The 22,678-nt window shown below is 33.3% G+C and overlaps 2 protein-coding genes across 2 annotated transcripts; both read right to left on the bottom strand.

The window, feature by feature from the left end:
• Positions 1–3: 3 nt before the first annotated feature.
• LOC132713388 (multiple inositol polyphosphate phosphatase 1-like) lies at positions 4–1,494 on the bottom strand (the record flags this gene model as incomplete). Its single annotated transcript, XM_060695962.1, has 2 exons — positions 324–1,494; positions 4–81 (listed from the first exon to the last, which is right to left on the bottom strand). Coding segments are annotated over exons 1-2 (790 nt in total), but the record flags the coding sequence as incomplete, so codon positions are not given.
• An 8,534-nt stretch (positions 1,495–10,028) lies between these two features.
• LOC132713403 (small ribosomal subunit protein eS24-like) lies at positions 10,029–21,921 on the bottom strand. The gene is made up of 5 exons (XM_060695990.1): positions 21,836–21,921; positions 19,654–19,722; positions 15,643–15,852; positions 14,486–14,596; positions 10,029–10,112 (listed from the first exon to the last, which is right to left on the bottom strand). Exons 1-5 carry the CDS (start codon positions 21,836–21,838, stop codon positions 10,110–10,112), a joined length of 396 nt encoding a protein of 131 aa, XP_060551973.1. The 5' UTR covers positions 21,839–21,921; the 3' UTR covers positions 10,029–10,109.
• Positions 21,922–22,678: the final 757 nt, after the last annotated feature.

Raw genomic sequence — 22,678 nt, 5'->3', positions numbered from 1 at the left:
CTGATAGAAGCTGACACCAGGTCATGTCGTTTGAAATATATGTCCCATAGGCACACCATTCATTTATCAAATAAAGATCAGCTTGGTAAAAATAAAAAGTGAAATATATCAAGACTTAATTAACATAATAACAGGTTAGAAAAAAGGCAATAATAAAATGTCACTGCCAATGCGTATTCTTAAATTTCAATGAGATACAATAAGTTTCAAAAATTTATTTGCAAATAATTTTTACCATAATGGTCGCGTTCACACATATGTAAATGCTACTACATATTTTAGGGAATAAATAATAAAGAAAGTCAAGAAAGAAAAATGCCAACCTGCTGCTAGGTTGCTGCTCATTCCTAATTTTCTTCTCACTGAGTTGACTATTGTCATAAACTCTGGAGTCTTGGAGAAAAGGTGAAACTGTTTTAGGGAATTTGAATCATCTTGTTGTTGCTTTTCAAAATTATAGCAATGTTTGGCAATGTTTAATTCCGTGTTGTTTACTTCTCTGTTATGTATATTCATATTTATAAGTTGATTACTAAGACCTAGCTCGAAATATTTTGAAGAATTGATTGATTTTTGATCATCAGAAGATAATATTTCAACTTCATTTTTAGGATCCTGTTTTAGAACGGGCGTGAACATTTTACCGAATCTGTTACCTAGTTCAGTTATTTCCTCTATCCCTCTACTTGACAGTTCTCCTGCCATATTCATGTCATATCGAAGCTTCCAGTTATCTAGGTCTACGAACTTTTTAGGATCTTTCAACTTAACAATTTTTTCATGAAGAGTTTTTATCCGATGCATCTGTGTTTCGCTTGGATAGTGTGCCCCATTCTTGACCACCATGCTTAGATGAATGGATTTACACACTGTCGTGCTGACTCCAAAATTAATGTTGTTGTCGATGCGATCTGACTCGTGCCTTAACGAGCTGTTCACCCATTGCAAAAGTGTATTTGTAGAAAATACATCCCAACGACCAACACATTCAATATGCGGCGTAAATAGGATGATAGATGCATACACGAACCACATCGCACTCCAAAATAGGTCTCTCACACTTAATTAACACAATATAAAGATAAAGTTTTCAGTTAAATAAATGAGTGTTACGTCTCGGGGCTATTTATACGTTTGCCGGGCTGTATTAATGTGATGAAATCTATCATTATCACGCTTTGACTAGTTACAAGACAGAAATACTAAATAGGCGATTTGAGTTTAAGCAATATATCTTCACATATATATACAGAAATATTAGCAACAACAAAATAAAAGAGAGCAATATTCGCCGAACGCAGTCCCATAGGTCAAATACATAGCAATAGAGCAGTGATGGTCCTAATTTGCTTACCTGAGACTATATATATAATAGCTCAGCTTTATCTAAATGTATACATACAAATTACAAAAAATTGAAAAATTGCATATGTTTTTCATGGACATAATTTTGACCCATTTTTAAGGTTACCAAGATGTTATATTATAAAAACTACAAATAAGTAACAAATTCAAAAAAAGATTGATGAATATACATTTGGTGTATGAAATAAAACTGTACGTGACATTGATCTATCTTTCAATTGATATTTGTTTAATCCAAGAGGACCCAAATTCTAACCTAACCAATATATCATAGAGGCATTAAATAAAAAATAAATAACTTTTAAATTCTTTATTTATTTATGTTATCCCTTGATTTGACATTGTGACCTAGTTTTAGGATGAACATTCTAACAAAGTTTCCTGAAGAACAAATACAAATATTGTGACCTCTAGACTGTTATTCACTTCTATAGTAAAGTAACAAGATTTTTCTTTGACCTAGTTTTTGACTCAAGATGATCCATCTTTGAACCCCTATGAGATATCATTGAGATTAACATTCAGACAAAATAGAAATCTAGATGAAGACCGAAATAATAAATAATAGTAATAATAGTATAATTGATAAGTCTACAGTAATATAGTTAACATAACTTGTGAAGATTAGGAGTACCTGTACAAGCAAACACAATTTTTTATGGTTTTAAATCATAAATATATGATGCTCAAATTAGGATTTATCAATATTGTACGTTCCAAAAAGCATTATTTATAAATTTATTACCGAATTTAACATTTCATGTAAATAAAAGGAGGTAATTAGAAATTTATTTTCTATAAAGTTTAAGTCAAATTTTAAATATGAAATGAATACATTTATTTTAATGATTACATATAATATGCACAAATATTTGCAGTACATATTTTACATATTCTTCAATGTTTGAAAATTGTTTTATTTGCATAATTATGTACATATATATAATTTCACTTAGTGTGGTAAACCACTTTGATCACAACATACAGGAACTTTTAAGGTTTTCATGTAAATTTGCATTTTACAAGCGTATTTTTACTAAACCATTTACGAGGCTCTCAACTTGACAGTAAGTTTACGACAATATCATGTATATAATTATACTTGATATATTTAGAATGGCTTATATTTATAGTCATTCATTGGAACCATTAAAATTTCTTGTCAAACACATGAAACAGAATTTTTTCACGAATTCAAAGAATTATACGTGTCTATAAAAATATGTTTAAAGATTGCAAGCTGCTTCTTAAAATCATACTTTCCATATTGTGATTAATATTTAGACGTTTTTACTTTTAAAAATAGTTCAATATATAATATCACGGGGAAGGAACTTTTACACGAGGAATGAGCTAGGTCCTCATGATAACTTGTCAGGAATTCTTATGATAACTGTCACGGAGTTCCTGGAAAACGTTACGGATTTGTCGGAAAACTTTATTTAATACTGGAGAAAAACACGTGAAAATGATATTTATTCAATCTTTAAATGGGGAGTTTGAGGTGCTAAATTAAGCCTTGTATGTTGAATTATGTGTCGGAAAAAACTTTTCCATTTTGCATCGCCTCTTGTTTAAAATCTGGTAGTTTTAAGTAAAATTTCCAAAGTGCTTGCGCATGCTCATTCGTACATAATGGAAAGTTGTAAAGCCCAGGTTAATAATTACATTTATACCAAAGTTATCAAATGTCACTGAGTTCTTATGATAACTTTTGTTACTGCAGATGTGCTTCTTGTGTTAACCCATTACCCGATACACACGTCTTTAAACGCCTTTTTCACCCCCCCCCCCCTTTGTTGGGGGGGGGGGGGATTGAAGGCGGCAGCCCCAATATTCGCCAAGAAAATTTTTGACTTGTGAGAGGCTAAAAATGACCCATGATCGATCATATGGTAACGTGTAACCAACGATGAAAAGCATTTGACTCTATCTCAATCCATTGAGAAGTTCCAGTGATTTTTTTGCAATTTTGAGATGTCCCCTCATTGCCATGTGGTAACAGGAAATTTAAGCCTGAGCATGTTGTTGCAAGGGCAATGGTCCAGTCAACATTTGTGCCAAGTTTGATTAGTGTTGAAGCAGTTTTTATAGTATTATAGCAATTTGAACTTGTAACGAGAGACTTTTCAATGAAAACAGCCATTTTTCACAAAATGCTCATGAAGTAATGGGTTAAGTTACGGCGAGTTTTAGCGCATTTTATTAGTCAATAAGTGTATAAATCATTTTGAAGCGTAATTGTCATCCTTAGCACAAAAATTGGTTATATAATGTTGGTTTTTGGTGTGTATTTCTTACCTCCGTTTCTTGTTTTTTTTTGTTTTTTTTTTTTCATTTTATAGATTGTTTTGCTTACGCAAATTTTTAGGCTGAAAAAAAAGGCTTTATGCATGTAAAGCATTGACTTACAGGATAAAATACGTTTAGTCTTCATCTATACATTATTCCTGGCAGTTTTAGAGAACATTAATAAAGTACCTATGGTATCGGTCTACCGAAACAAATTACATGTAAATGGTTTGCAGCAAAAACACTCTCTACCTTAATCTAAATTTAATGAGGCGGGGTCATTCTCATGTATTCAACGGATATTTTGATTTCTTAAAGGTATCAATTTTTGCCATACAAACGTAAAGAATCTATGACAACGATATGACAATACAAAGCAAGTCTTTAATAATAGATGTGAGTCACCATAAGGTTCATGCCGTTGATATTGCGGAAGATTATTGCATACATTTTTCTTGTCATATCTTAAGAATTAATGTACTTTAAATTGAATGAGCATGATTTGCATCCAGATGTACTAAAGTAATACATGTACCATGTACGTTGCCAATTTTTACGGTAAAAACTAAATTCTTCTGTCATGTTTGATGGGCATTGCCCCTATATAAACTCTCCTATTTTTGCTGTAATTGATAACAACACTATAAAGGCTCGAACCCGTAGGGCACGTGCAAATTTTGTTGAAGAGAACGATAGCGAGAGCCAACCGTGGTTGAATTATTTTTCATGTACATCTGGGTGCATAGGTGTGAATGTTATCCTGGTTATATACTTGTTTATTATGGTATAAAACATAAATTAATGAACTGCTGCTTGAGAAAAGCCCTGCTTAAAAAGGCGGATGCTTAAAACATGTGTATCTGAGAAAAAAGAAAAAAAAACATTTTTGCATTTATTATTTACACACCAACCCACCGCATACTAACTTAATATAAGTAACGTTGTCTATGCATGTTTATTATGCGAAGAAATAATGCCTATATATTCATATGTTCACAAGAACAATATAGTTGCTGTAAATTCAGCGTTTACTTTTCAAAGGAAACTTAAAATATGATAAACAAGATCAACAAAGAAAAGCGGCGTTCAATGAACGCAACCCCCACACGATCCAGCAACAAGAGCCAGTGGCAAATGGCCCAGGAGGATCCCAAACAAAAACAGGACAGGGCACAAGGCAGAGCATGGGCAGGATCATCACTAAAATAACACATCAGACGAAATAATTAGTAACTGATAAGGAACTCAAAGAAAACAAATAAATGATTGAATAATAGGTCCATAAAGTCAAAGGGCACAGGGGAAGGGGACAGGAGACCCGGGGAAGGGGGGGGGGCAAATAAAAGAAATAAAAATTAGGGGCAAAGGGAAAGATACTTACCGTAGACGAGAAAACAAGGGACACAAAACAGTATAAAACAACAAAGACATACATCTGATGAACACAAGAGGGGCGCCGCCTTGGAACGGTCAGTAGCATAGGTACTGCTGGGGAGTTTAAACCGTTTAATGGTGCATCAAACCTTATGCACTCTTAGCCCCACCATGTTCCTATAAACGAGACAGTGTAAATAAAATGAATCCCCGCCGAGTGAAATTGTAACAGTTGTCATGGGAATAAGTAAAAGACCAAAATGCTCATGTAGAAACATACAAAAGAAAACCCAATGACCATAACAAAAGTACTCAATGTCTTAAAGGAAGACACAGCAACAAGAAGATCACCTACAAGGACTCGACGAAGCAAGACAGAAGACGAACATTAAGACAATTCAGTCCCAAAGGGCTTTATGAACTGTCCATCAGTCTCCAACTTGGTCCGTCAGATGTAATCAAAAGAGGAAAGCGTACTAAGCATGCGGTATGTCTTAAAATAGTAGGGTCATAAGTTCATAACCCCTTTTGATAAAACGTTTATTAATTTTAGTAAAGAAAACAGAAAAATTACTAAGACCCAAAATCTTAGGAAGTTTGTATACAATATCCCCGTAAAAATCAAGCCGGCTTTTTCCTTGTCGCAGACGTGTTTTTAGATTACTATTGAATTTTGAAATTAAATCAATGTTACGATTGTAAAATATTTACGTAATTTATAATAGCGGTAGCCCTGTTTGAGTAGCTTACCGTTAATGAAAATAATTCGCTTCTTAAAATCCTTTACCTTGCTGCAAGCTCTAACGAATATATTTATGGTTAACATTTCTGGCAAGTAGTTTCAATTTCCTTCCACCGGTTCAAAAGATACAGACAGGACACAAATACCTGCTAACTGACAGACGGACAACCAGGTGCACAATATACAGAGCTGCATCAGTACTAAGGGTGTAGTACTTAAGTACCAGTACCAGTACTTGGCAAATTATGCAGTACCATTACCAGTACCAGTACTAGATTTTAGCTCGGTACTGCAGTACCAGTACTTTTTTTGGTGAAGTAATTAAGTATCAGTACCATTACTTTTATATATTCATCAAAGTTTGAATAAATACAGTGTCAAACAAATAATTGCAAATATTATTCAGCAAAGAAATAAAATCATAATTTACTTTAAAGCTGCATGCCTCCAGATGACCCAAAATATTTCAAGAAAATTAAACTTGGAAAAAAATTACTAAAACTTTGACAAAAGTAAACAAATTAAAGATTTATATCTTATGTGCAATTAATGACTGTATTTTGTAGTATTTATCACCATATTTCTACTGCGTTACTAACGGAGTAGGGGCTATTTATGCATGATTAATTTGACCTCTTTTTGGTAATTAACGTGGATTTTAAGTGCCGATTGTAATGTGTCAAGTACTATCTTTGTTCATTTAACAATATTTTACCTTTAAATACTTTTTCAAAATTATCATGAAAATTCGGATGAATCTGGACTCTGGAGGCGTGCTGCTTTAAAGTAAACATAACATATTTACAACTTTATAGTTTTAACATACTTTTTACAAACAATATTTACAACATAAATTCATGTCATATCTAACTGTTTTGTAACCAGTCAACTGTATAAATACAATGCAAACATCTTTTATTTAAAACACAACAGTCTTCTGTTGCCTTTCACACCTTCACACCTCTGTTCAATTTAAACCAAAGTAAATAACAACTTTTTATGGTGCTTATAATAAACAATATCACTTTTTTCACTTGAAATGGGATTTTTTAGAATAGAAGAAATTAATTAATAGTGTTTATTTTGCTCTTTTACTAGTAAATACAAAGTAATAAAAGATTTAATAAGGATATTTTAGGGTAAAGATTTATTGAGTCTGTCTATCGTAATTTAACTTTTACTTAAAGTCTTTGGTGCTTTTTATGATGAATACTCGTATGTTAACATTTGGAAGGAATATTGCAGCAAATTATCTTTAGATTTGATAACTTACTTTTTCACAAAAATAAAATATAGTTAATGTAATTTACAGCTTTATTATATGACAAAAATTGATGTTATTTTTAATTTTTATCAAAACCAAAAGTACTGGGTAATGCAGTAGCAGTACCACTTTTTAAGACAGTAATGCAGTACCAGTACCAGTAGTAGCAAAATTTTGTAAGAGTAATTCAGTATCAGTACCAGTACTTGCAAAATCGCTGCAGTACGTACTGCAGTACCAGTACCAGTACCAGTAATGCAGCTCTGACAATATACGCCGAAATTGGCGTATAAAAAGGGAAATAACTGGGAAAACGGACGGTACAGTTATATAACTTAGCAACATCATGTACTTTGCATTGATAAATGTGGAAGCTATAAAGCCATTAGTGTATAGATAGATACATGTATATCCAACTTGCCAGTTTAGATTAACCATATTCAATTTCAAAGTGTTGACAAGAGCCATGTCAACATGGCCATCCCCCGCCGAATGTTTGCTCATTGGAAGAATGTATATGTAGTAGAGCAGAATAATTCCATTTTAAGAGGTCTTTTGGTAATGAAAACTGATGGCTATAGTGATTACAGATTTGAAACCTATGTGAATACTGATGGCTGAAAATAACAAAGGGCAATAACTGAAAAATAATGCAGGGTAGGTTATCATTCTTGTGTGCTGCATCCCTCCTCAGTAAAATCTATCCACCTATGAAGTTTCAAGTTGATACCTCAAATACTTTTTGAGAAAAAAAATGAATTGAAAAATTAAGTATGAAAAATAACAAAGGGCAATAACTCAAAAATAATGCAGGGTAGAGTTATCATTCTTGTGCAATGCACTCCTCCTCAATGAGATTTATCCACCTATGAAGTTTCAAGTTGATACCTCAAATACTTTTTGAGATAAGCTCCGGACAAAATTAGGTATGAAAAAGAACAAAGGGCAATAACTCAATAATTGTACAGGGAAGAGTTATCATTCTTGTGCACAGCATTCCTCCTCAATAAAATCTATCCACCTATGACATTTCATGTTGACATCTCAAACACTTTTGAGTTATGCTCCACTCGGGTGAAAAATTAGGTATGAAAAATAACAAAGGGTAATAACTCAAAAATTATGAAAGGTAGAGTTATCATTCTTGTGCACTGCACACCTCCTGAGTGAGATCTATGCACCTATGAAGTTTCATGTTGATATCTCATAGGCTTTTGGAGTTATGCTCTGGACAAAAATCAATTTTGAAAAATAACAAAGGGCAATAACTCAAAAATTTAAAAGGTAGAGTTATCATTCTTGTGCACTGCACTCCTCCTCAATGAGGTCTATCCACCTATGAAGTTTCAAGTTGATAACTCAAATACTTTTAGAGATATGCTCCGAACAAAAATGTCGGACGGAAGGAGAAATAACTTGGTAAAAATGGAAGCCAGTTATGTAAATTGCCAAGATCATGTACTTTGCATTGATTAGTGTGTACATTATGAAGCCATTGGTACAGGTAGAACTTAAGAATTCCAACTTGCCATTTTAAGTTAACCTTGTATAGGCGGACAGTTCAATCACTATATATTTCCTTGACTTTTGTGGCTGATAAAAATTAAAGAGCAAAATAACTCAAAACTGATATTCTAAAACAGTGTGCTCATCGTTGATGGCAGCTATGAAATTTCACTTTACTCATCAGCTGGAGAAAAATTATTGACGAGACGAGAGCTGTGAAAAATCAAACTCATATCTCCATTACTTTACCCAGTGATAACCTGGAGTAAAATTACACAGAAAGAACTAAAAAATTATGGAAAAAGAGAAATTTGTTCCAATACATTGCCCTAAATGAGATCAGTCTATAAATTTTCAAGTCAATACTTATCTAGTTATGACAATACAAAAGTAAGTTTGGAAAAAATTGCAAAGGGCAGTAAGTCTGTAACTCCAAAATTTTGCAAAAAGAGTTACCATTCTTAAGCACAGCACTTCTGAATGAGATTAATCACATACAAAGTTTTAAATTCCAAACTAAAATTGTTAAGTTTTGTGCTCTTTTTACACGGGGGAGGAAGTGTTACACGAAGGATGGAGTTCTTATGATAACTTGTTTGGAGTTCTTATGATAACCGTCACGGAGTTCCTGGAAAACGTTACGGATTTCTGTGGAAAACTTTTCTATTTACTTGGAGAACTCACGTGAAAAATGGTCATAATGCTTCATAATGATTTACACACTTATTGACTAATAAAATACGCTTAAACGGGCCGTAATTTAGCACAAGAAACACACTGGCAGTAACAAAAGTTATCATAAGAACTCCAGGACATATTTTGAGTTATCACAAGAACTCCGCGACATTTGAAAAATCGGGTATAAATTGATTATCCTGGGCTTTACGTTTGCAACCCTGCATTATAATTATGTATAGCAACGAAGAAGATCACAAATGAAAAGGTCAATATGTACGAATGAGCAAGTAATTTGGAAATTTTACTTAACTACTAAATGTTTTTTTATAAAAAGGCGAAACATTATACAATATGTAGGGCAAGCTTAATTATCAAAGTTTAATTTAGCACCTCAAACTCCCCATTTAAAGGTAAAAATGACCATTTTTCACGTGAGTTCTCCAAGTAAATAAAAAAGTTTTCCACAGAAATCCGTAACGTTTTTCAGGAACTTCGTGACAGTTATCATAAGAACTCCATCCTTCGTGTAACACTTCCTCCCCCGTGTTTTAATTCCTCGACAGATGGATAAACAGCTGGGCAGACAATATCTAAAATAATCTTTATCCCTCTGTCTTTGACAGGGGGTAACAAATTATTAACCATGCAGAGTCCAATTATCTACAGAAGGGCAGACAATGCCATACCAAATGTCATGAAGGTCTTTGGGCATATAAAAAGGACCCACAATGCAACACTCAAAACTTTGCTTTTGAAGAACAATCGAAATGGTTGTATGATCACAATTAAAAAATAGTACAACAGAAGTAAGATTTTTCTCTTTATGACACGAATATGTACATGTAAAACACAAAGATGTCCATGTCAGCATGCCCACATTCTTGATGTTTACTGAAATAGAAAACAAAAATAGCATTTATTTCTCAACATTCAGGAGGTGCATTTATTGACACCGCTTTAAAAGAAACAGGTTTTATCAATGTTTATCACAAAATAAAAATAAACAAAAAACCTTATAACATTCTACAGCAAAAAGCAAGGTCAAAATTGAAGCTAGACAACTGAGCATCCAGCCTTCATTTAAAACTTAAGGTATGGTGAGCTATAATTGTCCTTGATATAAGGTAGAAAACTGCATCCTACTTTGAACTTCTTTATTAAAGTTCTGAAGGAAAATTGCATCCTACTTTGAACTTCTTTATTAAAGTTCTGAACAATCTGAAAATAACGTCAATTTCCCTTCTTTTTTACAAACACTATATTTGAAAGGAAGCAATACCCTTTAGGAGCCCTTGACCATTTGACCTAAAAGTGGTTATGTCAGTTAAGCATGGGTGCAAGTTGAAAATTTGGAAAAACCTTAAAACTGTAATTCATAATCATTTTCCTTCATAATCTAATAGTAAAACATGATGAAATTTGTAACAAAACCTGACCTTCATGCCTGAAAACTTGCATCCATGTAAGAGCTCATAAAGGTGCATGAAGTTTGGAGACTGTAGCGCAGGGACTTTTATGTTTGGTCAAGTTATACATTTTGTGATATACAGACCAAAAACAATATGGCCTCTTGATGCCTTAAACAATATGTGCTCATGATCTATCAATCCAAGTGAAGATAAAGCAAAGCCAGTTTCAATGTTAAGTTAAAGCAGAAATATTAAACTTCACTTGGAGATATTAATACTCTATAGCATGTACTTTAATTTAAGGCTGTGGCCAATAACATAGCACTATCACTTATAATATAGAATGATGAGAGTAAACATTTTAAAAAATATATCTATAAAAGACATCTAATATATTTTTACCCTAAAAAGCTTTACTTAATTAATTCAACTTTTAAGAAATGATTATCCTACATATTGGCATGGACGCCCTGAAATAAAGTTTGTCTCTACATATTCTAAAGCCTATCAATTAATGTATCTGATGCAATTTTGTAAAGTTAGAAAAGGTGGAATTTCTTATTATTTCTAAATTTTGTCTCAAAAATTTAATTATGTAATGTAAATTTAAGTTGAGAACAAGAACGTGTTTGTTAAACACAAATGCCCCCGGCTCAGATTCTTGTCAGTAACAATACTTCATAAAATGTTTACCCATTCACTCAGTTATGGACAGAAAAATCATCAAAAATTGTAAACACAAGTTTTATAGCTTGACAAAGTCATGGCATTTTGTAATTATGAAAAATATAAGTTGCCAAGTCATTGCTCTGACTTGTGAAGTTGAAAAATATTCAACTTCATGCAAGTTATCTTCCTACCAAATATGAAATACATCTGTCATTAAATAAAGGTTGTATGGGCAAAAGTGTAAAAATCTATTTTGAGCACTGGTGACCTTGACCAAACTGACCCCTAACTCTATCCAAAAGAAGAATACCATGTAAGTTATCTTCCTACCAAATATGAAATACATCTGTCAATAAATAAAGGCTGTATGGGCAAAAGTGTAAAAATCTATTTTTAGCACTTGTGACCTTGACCCAACTGACCCCTTACTCCATCCAAAGACAGAATACCATGCAAGTTATCTTCCTACCAAATATGAAATACAACTGTTAATAAATAAAAGCTGTATGGGCAAGTGTAAAAATCTATTTTTAGCACAAGTGACCTTGACCCACTGATCCCTACCCCAATCAAAAGGATGAATACCATGCAAGTTATCTTCCTACCAAATATAAAATATATCTGTCACTTAATAAAGGCTGTATGAGCAAATGTGTAAAAATCTATTTTTAGCACTGGTGACCTTGACCCAACTGACCACTAACTCAATCAAAGTTTATGTTTATATCAATTATAAATAACATCTGTCTATAGAATAAGGTCAATACACCTGTAAAAATCTATTTTTAACATTGGTGACCTTGACATTGGTAACATTGACCTTGACCCAAATGACCCCATACTACACCCAAAGAAGGAGGTGTTTGTATTAAACTAAGACATCAACTAAAAAATAAAGGCTGTATGAGCAAAAAGGTTTATATTTATTTTTTAAACCAGTGACCTTGACCTTGACCCTAGAGACCGCTTACTCCAAAAAAAAATTTGAGGACCATCAAAGTTATCCACCTACTAAATATGAAAGATATCAGTAAAGAAATTAAGCAATTAGGAGAAATTTAAGATAAATCCAACTTGCCGAAATAGGTTAACCAGACAAGGCCCTATTTTCAAAGTGAAAAAAGGGAAATAACTGGGAAATATGGATGACACAGTTATATAACTTGGCAATATCATGTGCTTTGTATTGATAAGTAAGTATGGAAATTATAAAGCCATTAGTATAGATAGAACTTAAGATATTTCCAACTTGCCGTTTTAGGTTAACCATTTTTCATTTTCTAAGTGCTGAAAAGGGCAATAACTTGGTAAATATGAAAGCCAGAGTTATGAAACTTGCCCAGATCATGTACTTTGTATTGATTAGTAAGTGTGTAAACTTAGAAGCCATTGGTACAGGTAGAACTTAAGAAAAATCCAACTTGCCGTTCTAGGTTAACCTCGTACGGACAGACGGACGGACGGTTCAATTACTATATGTCCGGGGGCATAAAAATTGTAAAACATCTAATTTTCATGGTACAAATGTATTACTGACAAAAATTGTCATTATCTTCAATTTTATTTGTAGTTTTGTGTCATAAGAAAGAAGAAAACTTTTTAAACATATTCAGACACAAATTTTACTTTTTGTATTAAGTGTTAAACTGTAACTGAATCTAAATGAAAAACACTAAGTGATGTACATATTAAGTAAAGAGCCTGAGAAAATTACATGAAGCCACACTATCTTTCAATATTCTTCACTAGTAAGTAGCATTCTAAAGTTAGATATCACACACACTAGGCAAAAAAAAAATTAGGGGATCGTGAATGTGTCCATCTGAACTCCATTAAATAGTTCATTTGAAAATGAGTTTATCGTTTAAGTTATAAGTATGTTCTTGATCTAACTTCATAAAATATGCCCATCATAAATGGTTTAGTGTCTCAATAATGTTATGAAAATTTACACCAAAACCCAACAATTCATGATGTCTTTGCTGACCATGATATATTGACCTATATTATGCTGAAAATACTCTGTCTTATGCATCTGTCATATTATATTTTACTTCAAGACTACAAATATAAATTTTTATACTTATCAAATATCTAACCTTGACCTTACCCGAAAGGACTTTAATTTGTGTGTAACACTGTTGAACAGTTTGACCTAGAGATTTGTTCATGAGCATGACACTACCCCTAATGGTGTTGATTAGGTTCATGCAAGCGAGACATCTCATGATATCAAATAGCCATATATACTCTACTTTGGACATTAAGTTATCTCTGGTGACATAATGCTAATAAGACTAAGTCCTCTGTGAAAATTTGTGATAATTAATCACTCAATTCAAAACTACTTATTGTCCACACACCCATTTATATCTTTAATCTAACTTCAACATTGGCCACAGGGACCTCAAAATTGTAAAAATTTGTGCCATTTACATTAAAATCCCTCAATGCATGTAGATGCTTTGCCCTAGAAAAGCGTTTGCTTGGATGTCGCCTGTAAGGGGCAATCTCATTATATATACTGTCATCCTGTACTTTTGTTGTTTTTTTTTGTTACGAGCATATGCATTTAAAATGAACATTTTCTGTACTAAACTATCAAAATATCTAGTAATTGTGGAGACAGATGGACATTAATAATTACAGCAATGAAGTGAAAAAACAAATTTTAGGGGTGGGACAAAGTAAATCTTAAAATCACACTCTAAATACTGTAGCATTCTACCTGATAAAATTAACTTCTGTAAAAACAAATAAATGTGTGTCACTCAAACATGCTGATTCAAAAAGGCTGGCAGAGTCCAATGTATTGTATTCAACAATGAATAATGAACTTTTTTTTTATTTCACACCACTTATACTTAGAGAGGAAACTTATACTAAAGTGTATAAAGCTAATTATCTGCTGCAAAAATCATTTTTTGAATTTGAAACAGAATATTCCAAAATGTATCGTAGTAAACTGTTTTATAGTGGCATACTTTTCTGGAAAGAATATAACTGCTGAGGGGCAAATGGCATAAAGACTAAGACCTTAGCTGTGTATTTTTAAAGTCTGCTATATGTGATAATATAGCTATGAATACTATTGTTAAAAATACATTTCCTAAAGACAATTTTATTTGACTGCCACTGCATTAATTTTTTAATTCAGCTAAATTTTAGAATGTATATTCTAGTTACCTTTTTGCCAGTTCCAACTTTTGCTTTTTTTGTCCCTCTTACTTTCTTTACTCTGTTTTTCTTTTCTTTTCTCTGTTTTCTACCTGTTCTTTTAATCTCAACTAATCCATGCTGTAATAATTAAGGCTTATTTAAACATAAATTAAGCAAAATGTTAAAAATTTTGTTATTTCTTTTGCAATGAAATTTATGACTTCAGTATGTCCATTTGAGCCGCGTCACGACAAAGGAATCATACTGTTCGCTTACAAACCCTATAGCAAGTAGAAAAACTTATAGCGAACAGCATGGATCCTGATCAGACTGCGCGGATGCGCAGGCTGGTCTGGATCCATGCTGGTCGCAAACCCATTACGTTGGTTTTGTCTTGACGCGGCTCATTTTTTCTCATGCAGTCAATAAACTACATAAGCAATTCTTCAAAATGTTACTAAAATCCTTTTTTACAACTCACACAAATATATTGTGCTGAATTTTCATCAAAATTTACCCAAATATCTATAAACTACAGTTACTACATAGCTATTCTGATTTGGAAAGGGAATAATATTACTTGAGAATGTCACACAGCAGGGATCGAAAATATCCACTCATCCCCTCATATTTATGAGGTGAGATCGATGCAGGACGAGTAAAAAATGATACCAGACAAGCGGAAATTTGCCTATGTAATAGGAAGCTAGAATTCTCATAATCTTGTTTACTTACTTTTAAAGATGGAAAACCCGAAACAAAGTTTGTGTTTTAGGTTATGCACACTACGCATTGTTAAATAGATACGGGTGTGACTGGAAGATGCCCGACAATGCTCTATTACTTGCGTGATTAATACATAACCTAAATCACAAGCTTTGTTTCCATTTTTGATTCGTTAAATTTTGTGTTAACAAACTAATTATTAAAATTTCTAGCGGTTGATTGCATAGGCGAGATTCTTTCTGAAAATCCTGACAAGTAGCATACCATGCAGGACGAGTAGAAATTTGAAGCCACTCATTCTTCAGAACAAGTGGCTCTGAAATTTTTTTCAATCCCTGCACAATGGTTTCAGACATTATGAAGAATCCATACACATTGTCAACTGTTCTTTTCAGTACTGAATAGAGATTATCTAAACCAATACCAGATGCCCTTCAAATCTACTACATGAAACTCACTCGAGCAAGTCTGTATTTTGGTTCAAACTTTTTTGCAAAGTCTAAGCTGTCATATATGAGGGCAAAGCCTGATGTTTTTCCTCCACCAAACTGTGTTTTAAAACCAAAGCAGAAAATGACATCAGGTGTGGTCTTGTACATGCGTGCCAGCTTTTCTCGCACCTCTGTCTTAGCTAATGTGGCTTTGCCGGGATGGAGACAATCAACAACCTGAAACATTAAGATAAAGAGAACTGCATACCGTGTAAATGCTTGTCTGTTAAGGGCAACAACTATCAATAACAATTATTTTCAACAGGGCCCTCAATCCAATTTGCAGGAAGTAGGTCACTACCCTCAGCAGGGGGAATTTCAGTGGATTGGTGAATTATTTTAATTTCCCTTTTGGCTAAATATCAATTAACTATCCACTTAAATTCATTGTTGTTTTTTTATACAATTTGCTATTGTGAAACATCAGGAGGAAAGTCTTCCCAGTGCAATATCAAACCATGTGCAACAGAGCAGACATATTATATTCCGCTGACAAAAATGCTGTGAAACGGATCAATTTTAATTGTCAAAAGCAGCATTAAAATAAACAAATGTGTATTTGGAAATCGCTATGATAATATTTAATGAAGTAATAGTTGATTGTAAACATTTGATTCACATCAACACAACATTACATAACAGGGCTCTCGTTTGGTAAAATTTGGGGCCGAATATCGGCCCTATTCCCCCACCAAAAATGTGCCCCCCCCCCCCTAAAACCTAAAAAAAAACAACCTTTAAATCCCTTGAAACTAATATTTAACGGGCATAGAAAACGCCGATCGGCGAATATATATTCAGCGAACGGCAACCGGAAATTAGTATGGATATATAAATAAAACGTTCTGGACAGTTTTTAGCATTCCAACATGTCGCACAATTTCAAGTCTTACCGAAAAAAAAATCCGTCTTCAATGAAAAATACTTGAAAATCATGCAAAATTCCCCGGCCCCAGTCTCAAAATGCTAACGAGAGCCCTGCATCAACACAACATTTTTTAATTTTTTTTCTAGGTTCAACAGTTTCTGACTCTTAACTTTTAAATGCAATTAATTAAGAAGAGAAGTTCTTTAATTCATAATAATTATTAGGGCTGCAGATCGTTGGACAAGTGGCGATCCGATTCAATCCACGATTCATGCGTGACGATTCACAAATCGAACCACGAATCATGTTTATTAACAAAAGGGTTGACAGAGATCTGCCGAGGACGCGATTTTGCGCCATTGGCGCTAAAAAAATGAGAATGGCGCAGGAAAATCGGCAGCAAAGGGCCATGGGCGCATCAAAAATCTGTGCCAGACTTATAAGAAACAAAACTGTCTGCTGGGTTATTTAGTCATCCAGTCAAAACTGGTACCAACAGCAACATGTTACCCATGCTCCTGTAATTACGCATATTCTTTAGTTTATCCATTCCCCTATAGCTTTTGTCCATGTTATCTACTTACCGCATTTCTTCTCATAATCCCTTTCCCACACAGATACTCATTTCTACTACCGTAAATTTAATCCAATAAAACAAACAAACAAATTATACAACTACTTAATATTTAAAATGATTATCGGTAACTGAAAAAAAAGTGTTGCTATTTTAAGAAATGCTGTAAGTTACAGTATAATCTGACAGGTATTCAACTTGATCAACCCTAAGGTCACTCAAGTTCACGCAAGTTTTGGCTGATGAAGTGTAAAAAAAGATGTATATTTCGTCATCAGAATGTTTGACAGGGTGATTAACCAATCAGAGAAACATTGTGCATGACTTTTTTCATGATCAAAAGGTCTGTCGGCAAATGTCTTTGATGTATGCTGTCTACACAGAGGCATACAAGAGGCAATAAAATTCGTCAATATACAGTGGTAAGGGACATTTGGTGCAAAGTAGGAACAATTAAATGGATAATGCACAATATAAAACATTACAAGTAAGAACCAGCAATTATGTGAATAAATTTGCATATCAAATTTTTGAGCAGCCATTAAAAAAATATTTTCATTTTGCCTGCAATTAATATTAGTTAGAAAGTTACCATGTAGGCATAATTTTTAATTATTGGTAAAGTACTGAATTATAAGTGAACCACTTGTCATAAAATATGATTTAAGATTTATTACCAGGGAAATTCAATTATCTACAAACTTTTTAACAGTTATTTTGGTCAATGTTTACTTATTTTCCCAAGGCCCATACTTTGGTAAAAATGGCCCATCATTTTCAGACCAAGTGGGCCCAGGGCCCAGTACTTTCAAATTCTTGGCAGATCTCTGGGGTTGATATACTCAATCTATAACTCAAGAGTTTAGATATTAATGCAGTTTTATTAATCAAGGTTAACAACTTAACGTTTTCAATATAAATACATCTTTGTGTTGTCATTATAAAGTAATAAAGAAACTCTTTTTAACTCTATTCCGTTTACGTTTGACATTTGAATATCTTGTATTTCTAGCTTTACAAACTGTCAGTTGTTTACCTCCTGGAATTTTATATTTATGCATAGTTTTCTTTCTGGTGTAAGATCATTTTTCATCAAAGTTCCAGTTAAAGTTTTAGTTTACTACATATCTTAAGAAAGATCGCGATCCAGCGATTTCGCCTATGACAAATATTCGTACTCGATTTTCTGTCTGGATTCGTGAATATCCGAGTACTCGGATACTCGCCACAGCCCTAATAATTATCCAAATTCTATCAATTTACATCAGTTTTAATGATGAATATTAGATCTACTATCATAAATGTAATGGTGATAACAAGAATGGACGGCAAACGTATATGGGATATTGTAAATCAAACAGGACATATAGGGGAAATTGTAAATCAAACCGGACATATAGGGGATATTGTAAATCAAACACGACATATAGGGGAAATTGTAAATCAAAAAGGACATAAAGGGATTGTAAATCAAACAAAACGTACAGGGGATATTGTTTGAGGTAACTTAATAATCAATTAGCTAGCTTTTTATCATCTGCTGCATTCATATCAGGGTCTTTCACAGCTTTAATGTACCGTATAATGCACTATTTTGAGCGATGTGGATTTCCAAGTGTGAATTCCAAATGTCGCTATGGCCACGCTTCAGCGCGTGTGCTAATTACGTCAGATTACACAATTAAATCTGCCTCTAGGCAGTATTATCGAGTGGAGAATATACATGTCAGACTTTTCATTGAGATTTTAGGGCGACTAGAATTTCGCTTTTCAGATCATATTGGGCGAGGTGAAAATATTTACAGTGAAGTTTTCACCCGACTTCGCCCTGAACGCAGTCCCTGCACCATATATTGGCCTCTTCATAACAGACATGGCTGCCATGTCTATTTCTAGTGACATACTGGGTTTTTCAAATATCTAAACCTTGCCATTTAATAGTCATAGTTTCCTTGCTGATTAAAGATTAATTTTAATTCACGACTTCAAAAATGTTTGAAACACAATGTCCGGTAAATTAAGTTGTTTGCACGATTTTTTTCCTCTTATAATGGCCTACTTTAAAGACACATTTCTACAGTCAAATGTTAAATTTCATGTTTGATAAAAGAATGTTTACGTGCATTAAGAACCCAAAATTATTTGGGTAAAATTCCATTCTTTTTTATTATTTTAAATAAAAGTTACAGATAAAACACTTCATATTTTGTCCGATAATATGTAGGATCCCAGTACATTTTTTGGGGGGACTGCGGCTGAATATTGATCGCAGATTGGTAGACTGAGGGCCCTGAATTCACTATTAAAGTTTAAAAGGGATATAACTAATAAAAATTTTGCTTAAATAATAATGCCTCTATTCTTACAACTGGGCATTAACATAACAAGTTTTACTAACATTGTCCCAGTGGTATCAGAGATGATGTAAGAAAAAATATGAACAGACATACTGCATACAAATCTAAATGTAAAAGCTCATTCTGGAACACAGTGCCAGGTGAGTGTCTAAAAAGAACAAATTCTTAATTCCTCTTACCATCTGCTTCCGACATAACAGACGATTGGTCATGAACTTCCTGGTGCGAATTGTTGCTGTGTTGTCACTCTGAAATTTATAGAGATCAAACATATCATTATATGCATTTCATCTGCATTTTAAAATTTCATTGATTAATTTTTTTTCCCCAACTGGTGTACTGTACAGTACTGGGCAGGGCCTTTTTACCTTCTATAACAGGGGCCGGTAAAGGGCTGCTTCCCCAAAGAAAATTTCTTTAAAATCATGCAGTTTTCCCCAAAAATTGAATTTACATCAAGTTTTTTCTTCCCCTTTTGCAAATATACCATGTAATTTTTCCCCAAAATTAAGGGCTGGGCTGCTTCCCCAACCTGTGAAAAAAAGCCCTGCTGGTTGGGAACCACCAAAACGGGACAACCACCTAACCCTGACGGCCATGAAAATGCCTGATTTAGTTTTTCTTTCTTTGTTTAATGTTTATCAACAATCTGTCACTTTTCAATCAACAATAATTACATATTTCTTCTACAAATAATTAATTAAATTTACTTCAATTTATGTAAACAATAATATTTTAATGTCTATTTCAAGAACGTTGACACTGAAAATTGGGACATCCAGAGTGCTATACAAGACTTTTTATACTGGCTATACTTATTTGCAGCATAAACAATATAGAATATCCCAAAGTATAGCAATTGCTGCAAAATATTGGATATCGTGTTAAAAAATAAACTTAAACACCCAAGCTTTTATTTGAATTAAATCATCATCAATTACATATGATATCTATCCAGATACATAGCACTGTAGTGTGGACAATTCAGGTTGTTTTTTCCCCCAGGATTTTTGGAACATGACCCATACCCATTGAGTTGGGATTTTCAACAAAGTTTTGTTAAAGATTGGGAAAAATGTATGACTTGAATTTTGCGTTGATTAAATGAATGCAAAGAATCACTGTCTAGGATGGCATCTTCAAACATTTTAGAATTTGTTATTCAATATTTTTATTTTGTTAACATTCAACTTGGAATTTTTTCCCGTGGATTGGGAAAATAATATACCATTTCCAATTGGGAATATCACCAAATATCGGCTAAAAAAATAAGCCAAAAAAAATCCTGCAATTTATGTAATTTTGATACCTTTCTTGACAGGCATTAGAGTCAGATATAAATCAAGTGCCAACATAATCAGAACTAAATAAACTAGTTTGTTAGTTAGGGAAATAACCCAGCTATACTGTGCCAAAATTTTCAATATAGGTGGTGGGATAGCTCAGTTGGTTAAACCACTGATTATCACACCTGAGGTCCTGGGTTCGATCCTGGGTTACACCCTTGGGATTTTTCAGAAACACTTTCAGTGTTTCCCACCTACCTAGAGGTGTACTGGTATGAAATCCAGGTAATCCTCGCATGTATCAGTGCTATACACTGGGCATGTTAAAGAACCAAGGGGTCTATTCATTAAGAGCTAGGGACTGGTTCCCGGATTCCCTTGTATCTTATAGCTGTCTCTTAAATGTATACAATGTATATCTGCTTAGAGTGATCGAAAACGATTTTAAAGCAGTATGATGTAGAAAAATCGCTAGCTTTAAATTATGAAATCTGAATGGAAAATGTTCAAAAAGACTGCTCTGTTGACTGTCCCTGTCCCCGACCAGTTTAGCCAAATTCAGCAAATCATTGACATGATCAGTGCTGATTTGAAATATGGAAGAATATGGACTATGGAATGAAGTGTAAATTAGTTTTCTAAGATGTTTAACTCATCTTGAGTGAAACTTTTATGTGACGTTACGTACAGTAAACCGCCTTCAAATGTAAATGAAATGTCAACCACCCTGGAGAAACGTCGATTAATGAATTTTCGGTTTTCAAGCAATATCAACCTACAAACTTGTTCACACCAGACATCAGTACTTGCAAACTATACAACTAGGCAAATGACTAAAATCAGTAACTAAAACTGTGAAACTGAAACTATAGATATCGTGGAAATTACAGTAAAAAGTAATATTGTAGCAAGATGAAACAGCTTCATTTAATCGTTCAAAATAGCATTGCCATTGAAAAATTTGAATGAAATAAGCAACTCAGTGAACTTGTATTCAAATTTCACCAGATAATAGTGGGAAATTGATGAAGATTAACATATAATTCAAGCGATTTATAAGAGTAAGTTTGTTTACCATGGTTCATATTAGTGTACAAACCGGAAAAGGAAGTTGCGAAAACCTTGAGCCCTACTAATCGACGGTCTCCGTAAGAATCGACGATCTCCGACGGCCTCTGGTCGTGATTAGATTAGATTCTGAAATTTTTAAAATAGCAAGATTTTTTTTTTCATCCTTTGTATAATCCGCTTGAAATAAACCAAATTATATATAAATTTGATATTTGTGATATGCAGTTTTCGTAACCTCTAGTCCCCTTTCAAAAATTCAATTTTGTTTAGTTCAGTCTATTGTTTTCTCTTTAAGGGCATAAGCTTTCTTTAACTTATGGATCATTCTCCGCTTTTCACGGAATGGCACGAAAGTGTTATATTGAATGTTCCATGATAACCGCAGTATGAACACATCTGTTTCTAAATTCAAAATTTTACAATTTCACATTTAAATGTTAAAGCTAGCCGGTGCTAGGGGGTGTGTGGACGGTAGGTTACACTTGACAATCAAACTGAGCCTGCAACATTTTCAATTTTGCCGTTTCGTGCTTTCTTATTTTCTCTATTTACTCTTGATTTCGTAAAAAATTAATTTATCATATTAGGCTGAAATAAATGCAATACATATGAATAAGTTAAATCAATTAAATTATATATTCTAGAGATTGTAAGATTGTAAATAACAATATTTATGTGTATCACAAAAATGATATGAGTCACGAGATAAATTCCTATTGTTATTGTTAATCTGACATCACTATATTTCCACAAGTGATATATTTAATTTTTCTTGATGAAGATATTACAACTATACACATATATAAATAGCATTTCGTTGGATCTTATTTTAAAGTACAATTTAGAT

This window comes from Ruditapes philippinarum, unplaced genomic scaffold (assembly GCF_026571515.1).
Source record: "Ruditapes philippinarum isolate M1 unplaced genomic scaffold, ASM2657151v2 ctg1649_1_1_1_1, whole genome shotgun sequence".
NCBI lineage: Eukaryota > Metazoa > Mollusca > Bivalvia > Venerida > Veneridae > Ruditapes > Ruditapes philippinarum.
This window is presented reverse-complemented; position numbering and strand designations above follow the sequence as displayed.

Coding starts and splice junctions, on each gene's coding strand:
- LOC132713403 (XM_060695990.1), bottom strand. Junction 15,853..19,653: donor TGTTATGTCGGAAGCAGATG/GTAAGAGGAATT, acceptor TTAATGTTTCAG/GTTGTTGATTGTCTCCATCC. Junction 14,597..15,642: donor CAAAATACAGACTTGCTCGA/GTGAGTTTCATG, acceptor TAATTATTACAG/CATGGATTAGTTGAGATTAA.